The 8789-nt window shown below is 37.2% G+C and overlaps 1 protein-coding gene across 1 annotated transcript; it reads right to left on the reverse strand.

Moving 5' to 3' along the window:
• Positions 1–720: 720 nt before the first annotated feature.
• On the reverse strand, positions 721–7996 carry LOC311298397 (uncharacterized protein). Its single transcript, XM_084421261.1, has 2 exons — positions 7908–7996; positions 721–5299 (listed from the first exon to the last, which is right to left on the reverse strand). Exon 2 carries the CDS (start codon positions 5286–5288, stop codon positions 4260–4262), a length of 1029 nt encoding a protein of 342 aa, XP_084277387.1. The 5' UTR covers positions 5289–5299; positions 7908–7996; the 3' UTR covers positions 721–4259.
• Positions 7997–8789: the final 793 nt, after the last annotated feature.

Raw genomic sequence — 8789 nt, forward strand, 5'->3', positions numbered from 1 at the left:
GTAGCTGGTGTGTGTGTGTGTGGTGAGAGCACTGTCTCCACCTATAGCTGGTGTGTGTGTGTGTGTGGTGAGAGCACTGTCTCCACCTATAGCTGGTGTGTGTGTGTGTGGTAAGAGCACTGTCTCCACCTGTAGCTGTTGTGTGTGTGTGGTGAGAGCACTGTCTCCACCTATAGCTGGTGTGTGTGTGGTAAGAGCACTGTCTCCACCTGTAGCTGTTGTGTGTGTGTGGCCCCTTTTGTCACAGGGATTTAATTTCATTTCTTTTCATTTAGAAATTAAAACATGACTTACAAGAGTAACATGACCATATGTACACCCAACACTACAGAAGAACACACATAAATGTTTGTGTGTAAACATAAGGTTACTGTACATACACCTTACAGGGATCATGTCAATTTAATGTTGTTTTTTTTTATTTAATGCTGCCTCAACTAAGCTACTTCACTTTACAGATGTTTAGATGTAGTCCACAAGACAAAATAACTGCATTTACAGAAATGTCCCTAGTTTGTCCTGAACAGGTAAACTGAACATCACAATTCAGAAAAATCCTGCAATTCTGGTTTTCCAGCATCTTCTGCATATTTCTAAAAACAATCACACTAACAGACATGCGTGTGTGTGTGTGTGTGTGTGTGCTATGTGGGAGTGGAGATTTGTCAAACATACACCACGTTTTCTTTGGTAAAAAAATGAAAACACCAAGACTTTAAAAGCAGTATCCAGCTTTATTTAGCATATTAAAAGCAAAAATCCATATTGTATTCCATAAAGTGAAATATGTGAAAACCAAAAAGCTTTTAATTACATGTATACACCAAATGCATGAGTACAGAATGCAGCGCATTTTACGACTTGTGAATCAAACACTTCAGTCGACTTCTGATACACTATAGCCCTATCCGGACGGTAATTGTTTCTCATGTGGACGTCCATAAAAATAAATGTGCATGTCACCTCAGTGATAAACTCATGCATTCGGATGCCGATTTATTGACGATGGAAGAGCGAGTTTTGTGATCCTATGAACCCGGGAACGCACTGCTCACGTGGTCAGTCGCAATAAAATAAAATAAATAAAATGTCATATGCTTGGAATAATAAGAATAAATTCATATTTAACTTAATAAGAAGAAAATAGCCTAATGTCCTATTTATTATTTGATTATTTAAACCTCCAGTTTAAAAATAAAATATAGGCTACACACTAATAATTGTCTGTATTGTAATTTATCTAAAAATGATGGATGTCGTTTTAAAAATTTGAAAATGAGTGGAAATAAGTTAATACAGCCAATTAATAATTAATGCAAAATTACATGAGGTAAACCCAAAGCTGCTCGGTTTATTTTTTTAATGTAGGCTATATAATTGCTGCCATAATAACAGACCATTTCAAATGTTTACGTGCTTTTCTTCTTTATCTTTTGAGCGGTGATGAAATATTGAAATATAATGCTTTCCAGCATTTCAGTAATACAGTAATTTTTATTATTATTAGACCTTTATTTAACCAGAAAAGAGCTCTCTGAGATTAAAAATCTCTTTCACAGGAGTGTCCTGGCCAAAATGTGCAGCAATACATTCAGTTACATCACAGATAAACATCACACAAACAGATTAGAGAAAAAAAAAAAAAAAAAAAAAAAAAAAAACCTTACAAGCAATTGCATAATGTTAGATCAACTTCCATTTGCCGGATAACTGATTTGAAACGGTCCAGAGTCAGTAGATTTTCTAATTTTAATTTAGATTGGAGGAGATTCCAATCAAACGGCGCTGCATACATAAAAGACTTCTTACCAAACTCAGTTCGAGCAAAAGGAACAAAAAGAGTATAAAAGTTTTGCGAACGAAGAGAATAGTTCTTGATAATTTTCTGCTGCACAAAACAACAGAGATAAGAAGGCAACAACCCCAAGATGGCTTTGTAAATAATTAAGTACCAGTGCGTTTTTCTTCTGGTAGACAAAGAAGGCCAACCTACTCTATGGTACAAGGTGCAGTGATGAGTTGAGGATTTACAATTTGATATAAACCTTAGAGCGCCATGATAAACGGCATCTAAGGAAGAAAGAAGATAATAAGGTGCAAATTGATATACAACATCACCATAATCGAGAACAGGGAGAAAAGTAGCAGAGACTAATTTCTTTTTTACATTAAAAGAGAAGCAAAACTTGTTCCTGAAATAAAACCCAAGCTTGATTTTCAACTTTTTCTTCAGTTGAGTGATATGAGAACTAAAAGATAGGGCATCATCAACTATGATGCCTAGATATTTGTACTCTTTTACTGATTCAATCACTGTACCTTGAAAGGTCTGAAGAGATACTAAATTATTTTCAAGTTTTTTTGATTTGGTAAATAACATATACTTGGTTTTATCAGTATTCAGAACAAGTTTTAAACTGTGAAGCCTTAACTGAATAATATCAAAGGCTGACTGAAGCTTAGACAAGGCTTGCTGTCCAGAGGAAGCGCTGCTATACACAACAGAATCATCGGCATAGAAATGAAAGTTGGCATCCTGAATGTCATAATCAAGGCTATTTATATAAATGGTAAATAAAAGGGGCCCCAGCACCGATCCTTGGGGAACACCTTTGGAAATCTCTAATAAATCAGATTGTTTACCTTCGGCTTGAACACACTGGGTTCTTCCACTCAGATAATTTTTAAACCAAGGAATAACGTGACTTGATAAACCAACCACCTTCAATCTGTGCAGCAAGATTCCGTGATCCACTGTATCGAAGGCCTAGCCTAGATGTCTAGCTTTTGCCCAAGCCACATCCCGCTCACGAATTTGAAGAGAAAGGGCTTCAGAAAACCAGGGATTATCCCTACCTTTAACACGGAATTTTTTAAAAGGTGCATGCCTGTTGATGATTGATAAGAATCCATTATAAAAGTAATTCCAGGCAGACTCAACATCGGGAATAAGAAAAATCCTGTCCCAATCATAGCGTGCTACATCAAAAAGAAAGGCTTGTTTATTAAAGTGCCGTGTACATCGTCTAGTGATAATACGTGGTTTGTGCTTGGGTAATTTGGTATCTCTGACTACAGCAACGACGCAGTGATCACTAACATCATTAGCAAATACAGAGGCCAAAGAGTACTTATGAGGCAAATTACTGAAAATAAGATCAATTAATGTGGACTTTTTGTGATCCTTCGAATTGGGTCTAGTAGATGTCTCAACTAGCTGAAAGAGATTTAAAGAGTCACAAATTGCTTTGAAACAATCAGATACTGACTGTAGCCAGTTCACATTAAAATCACCGAGGAGAACAAGCTCCTTATAATTCAAAGAAGACACCGAGTGCATCAGAGAGGAAATGGCATCAGTACTAGCTGATGGGGGTCTGTAGCAACCAACAACAGTAAGATGTAAAGTCTTGGAAACGATAAGATTTAAAGCTAATAATTCATATTTTTTAACTACTGACTCAGAGAGCAACACAGAAACTTCAAAACTGTCCTTAACATAAATTGCTACCCCCCCTCCCCTTTTTGGTCTATCGGTCCTATAAATAGCCTACGCTAGATCTTTAAAATGCATACCAATTAATTGCGAAGCACAACAGTTATTGTACGGTGCTCTGCAGTGGTCAAAAAGGAATTAAACAGTGAATTTTGAATTAATCTCTTCTTGTAAACTCAGAGATGTGGATTCGGACGTCAATTAAATTACCACACGACCTTGGTGTTTGTCAAAAAACAGAAGGTAATATGGCCGGGGATTTTTACGTGGGTGTTGGGAGACCCTGAAACACTGACATTCTGGATTCAGACGGCAATAAAATCACAGACTAACCCCTGTAAATGGGAAACAATGAGAGACAATTATCATCCGAATAGGGCTTTAGACTACATCTACAATAATATAGTCTGAGCACCCATTTTACTCTAGTAACAATGTCCCAAAGCCTGATCTAGTCACCATACTGAAAGATTTGAGGTTAGGTTACATGTGTGAGATTTTAAGAAGATATTTCATGAGATTTAAAGTAGGATTCTGTCAGTTTATCATAAAGACAAAGTTTCAATAATATCATAATGGATAGTGTTGTAATTTGTAGTTATATTGACTGTAACTGAACAATCTCTTTGCTATATTAAACAATTCTCAAGCCTCATTTTAAGAAATGCATGCAGATATCTAAATATTGGCTTGAAAAGTTATAATTAATGTATTTAACTGAAGCACTTGATTATTCTTGGAGTTAAATCATCCTGATATGTTTTCATGATTGAGCGGGTGGCAGTGGGACTTTAGTTGGAGGGTTTGGATCATTTGTAATCTTTAAATCACGGCAGAACAGCACTGGTTCTTTACCGAGACCCAGTCTGTACTGCCACAGATATACAGACTCGTTTGGCTTCAGCTCAAATGTGAGTGTTTCTTCCTCTTCAGTCAGTTCGTTCCAGCTTTGGCTTTCAGTGCTGACGTGTGAACCTCCATATTCTGCAGAAAAGGTGAACTGAACCTTCGCAATTAGCTTGGCAAGATCTCCAGTTTCAGCTGTGACTGACGCGGATATCTTCCAGTTGTGTGTGATCTGGGTCATCTTCTCCTTAGTGTATCCAACCTTTTTATTGATTTTCCTTTGCCATGTCACTGGTGTATTGCTGTCATTAGTTATAGTTTTAATATTTTCCCACATCCCAAAGGATGGGCCTTTAGTTACGGACAGTCCACCAGGAAGGAAGTTAACAACATCAGGATGAACAGACAAGACAGCAGTGCGCTGATCATTTCTGAAGTCGATACCGCCGAACTCAACTCCCCAATCTGTGACTGGCTTGAGGAAGTAGCAGTCGTTTGAGTTGCCCCAGTAATAGAGGCCATTTCCGCAGTTGCGATGCAGGTCGTATTCTACACCATCCGAGTCTTGATTCATGTTTGCTGTTCTTCTGTAAGTGCCTCTTTCTTGGAAGATGATGTAAAAATATTCAATGGTTGCGATGTAGTGGTCTCCCCCCCGGCAGCTGGGAGGAAGACTGCATACTTCAGCATCGCTGTCTGTCGTCAGGTTCTTGACTCTGCGGTAGGAATTGCCCTTGATGATGTAAAAGTAGCCATCTCTACTACCAAAGTAATGGTCTCCATCTTTGCAGGAAGGGTGCAGACTCCAAATAGAGATGTCTGAACCTCTATTTAAATCACGTATCTGCATATAGCAGTCGAGATCAGAGCGGATTATATAATAGTAGCCATGCGCTCCACAGATGTCAATGCCTTTTGCTTTGCTCCTGGGAATAATGCCTTTCATCGTGCCTGAACCTGCAACACAGAATAAACCAAACATTCAATCTCCACACCAGATGAATGCTGTTATTTTAGTCCCTCTATAGATTGAGCTCACTGATTATCATAACAGCTTTATATATGAGGGATGATAAATGAATGTGAACGTATGATTTTTATTTCAATGTGTTTAATCATCTAGCAGAAGAAGCACTTCTTATTCCAAACGGCACATCTTGAACTTGAGGATTTTTAAAAAAAAGTAACATTTTCAGAAAACGGTCACATTTGTGCTGCGTTCCAGTCCAAAATTGTCAAGCCCTTCACTCGCTAACTTCCCTCCGTCTCATTCACTCAGATGTACGTCATTGCTTACGTTGCACGAGTGCCCACTACTGGCGGAAACTGCTATGGGCTGAACTGGAACGTCCTCAGCCCTTGATCACTTGGAATCAGCTGTGGAGTTGATTTATTTATTTATTTATTTATTTATTTTTCCCTTTAAGAATTTGTTTAATGCAGCATCCAAATGTTTATAGGTGTATTTGAGTTGTTTTAAATAAAAAAAACAATTTGAATTAATATATAATAGAGTTGTCTGTTGTGGTGGTGATTAGATGAGATCTCTGGGGACGTCACAATCGTACTGCATTGTGGGATATTGTGGGTGCCTGAAGTGTACATATGAAGTAGACTCGCTCCCTCTGTCAAAATCGAGGGAACGAGGGTCCGTCCATATAAACTTCACGAAGTGGAACGCACTTCAAAATGGCAGCAAGGATTCCCCCGAGGGGAAGTGCTTAGGGAAGTTCGCAAGTGCGTGTCTAAAAGTGGACTGGAATGCAGCCCTGGTCTTTGTTTGATTTGGACTATGAGTTGGTTTTCAGTGTTTCCTGGGGGCTGTTCCATAAACCAAGATTAGAGTATAAGCCAGGCTTATTTTGGTTAGTCAGGCTTATTGTCGGTGGATTCTGTTTCATAAAGCAAACTTAAAATAGTTCAAACTCAGTTACCCTGGCAACTTATGCTGGGAAACTAGCCTGGTCCAGGGCAGGCTAACTGTCAGGCTAAGCCTCAGCTGTTACACAGATCCTCTAACACTGACCAATAGGAACACTATGATATTACCACTGACACTCTCTCATACCATTATTGGACTTTATTAACCACTATTAGTCCAAAAATAAATACACAGTATACAGAAAATCTCAAACTTAAATAAGGCTACAATGATAAATTAGACAATATAGACTTATGAATACATTTCTCTCTGGTTTGTTTGGCAGCTGTAGTACATGTTTATGATTATTAGAAGAACATTAGATCACAATCTAAAAAAAAGCTTTAAAGCAGAAGTTAAAATCAGAAAATTAAAAATAAATAATTACAAAAGCACATTATGAATTTTAACTGGTAAGATGAATCTGAGCTTAGTAATTGACAGTATATTAGCCTACATTTGAATATATCATAAAAATACACTTGTAGGTTTAAAACTCTAAATAAGGCACATCTAATGTCCAAATAACAAATATTTTAGTATATATATATATATATATATATATATATATATATATATAATTATGTACTTTATTATGTCTTTCAATTCAAACACATTTAACACAATTATACAAATTGACAGTTCCTTTAAAGACATCATATTTTCCCCCAATAAATATTCCTTATTTGTCCTTCTACTTTTTTTCTTTTGTGATAATACCCACCAACACATAGCCTAAAACACACATGATTAGAACAATAACCAAGAAGTCCATAGTTAGACACTTTTACATATGATTTAATAGTTCTTTAATACAGCCAAATCATTCACAAAATAGTACATAAAGGAATGCGCATGCTCAGGCTTGAATCATCTAGGCCAATTAGATTGCTGTAAAATAAACCAATTAAATTGGGGGTGGGCGGAGCGACACGTGTAGCCCCGCCCCATCGTCCAGACTGCACTCTGGGGCTCATCCCGAGAGACACGAGCGCACCAGAGGGAACATTCAGCCTTTGTGGTCGGATTTTGAAAAAGAGACATTCTGTTCTTGCATGTACGCATGTTAAAAAAGATTTCATTTTGCAGTATAGCAAGTAAGCCAACAGTTTTTGTTTATTCATATTTTTGGCTTCACCTGTAGTTTTGAGTGACAGGTGTCATATTTAATTTAGCCTATTTTTCTCTGTGACATTTTTCCAGTGTTGACAGTATCATAAGACAAATGACAAATACAATTATTTTATAGCCAAGATATTTATAATCCCCAAATCACTTTCTGATGTGTTTTACACCATAGTTAACTGAAGTTTAATGACTGGATGTAAAGTAAACCTCAAACACTAGCATACCTTATATTCTTCTAAGGAACTTTATATAAACTTTCTGACATGTTTTACAAACATATGAGCAAGTTTTTTATTTATTTATTAACAATGCAGTTATTCATGGTTACTATCTCCTATCCTCTGTATTTTATATTCAATATCTTCTTCTGACTTAAATATTCAATTTCTATGTATTTGATTAATTACTAGTTAGCATATTTATAAGGTCTGTAATACAAAATAACAGTGGCTCCAGAAAACAGGTGTTCAAATGAACTGTGAGTCCACAAGTGCTCAGTATTAGAAACACACTAACCTGTTGGACTGTAGCCGGAGTCAGAAGAGCAGCTTCTCCTCGATCGAGTCTGAGAGATGTTTGTCTGACAGATTTCTGTCTTATATAAAGCTCTTCAGAGGGCTGGACAAACACACACAAGCCTCAACAGACCCGTCAATGCAATACTTCATTCATGTGAAAGGTATCTGGCTCTGTTCCTGTTTTCTCTATATGCAAATTTCTCCACTATGTACAAAGTTCACACTACAGATTTTTAAGAGTGAAATGTAAGCAGTTTTCCAGCACTTTTGAGCAGTGACTGCCAGTGCTTTGCAAGGACAAGACCTGACAAAGAACCTGACAAAGAACTCATGAAACACAGGGGTTTAAATACACAGTAGCAAACAAGCTTAACAAGTCAGCAAGACACACCTGAGGAAGACTAATCAACAGAGAAAACTACAAACATGGCCACAGGACACAGGAATGAACACAGAAACAACGAGAACAGAGAACACTGCAACTTACAAGTGCTTAAGACAGGATTCATGCCAGCTGTACTTCAGCTGTACAGCAACTCTAAAAGAAAATAGTGTCGTTGTTCAGAGGAAGTGTTCAGTGTTGATTCAGGGTCATCAATTATTAATTTAGTTCATTTAATCTATATAGCAGTTGTAGAGAAAACAGTGATGTCATCATCAGCTCAGTTCAGGTCTCGTCCAACAGTGTCAGTGCAGTCAGATCAATAATATTAGGTGAATATTAACTGTTTCCAGCCAGAGGCAAGAGTGACAAGGAACTGGAAGACTGAACACACAAGCTCTCACAAAAAACAAACTCCATGCAATAAAACAAACTTACTAATCAAAAAAAAAAATGTAAAATAAAAATCATGAAGCAAGGACAAAGAAATCCATTTGC

The sequence above is a fragment of the Rutilus rutilus genome (genome assembly GCF_951802725.1).
Source record: "Rutilus rutilus genome assembly, chromosome: 10".
Classification (NCBI taxonomy): domain Eukaryota; kingdom Metazoa; phylum Chordata; class Actinopteri; order Cypriniformes; family Leuciscidae; genus Rutilus; species Rutilus rutilus.

What these genes read in the sequence shown, in the direction of transcription:
- LOC311298397 (XM_084421261.1), bottom strand. Translation starts at nt 5,288, where the DNA reads ATGAAAGGCATTATTCCCAGGAGCAAAGCAAAAGGCATTGACATCTGT.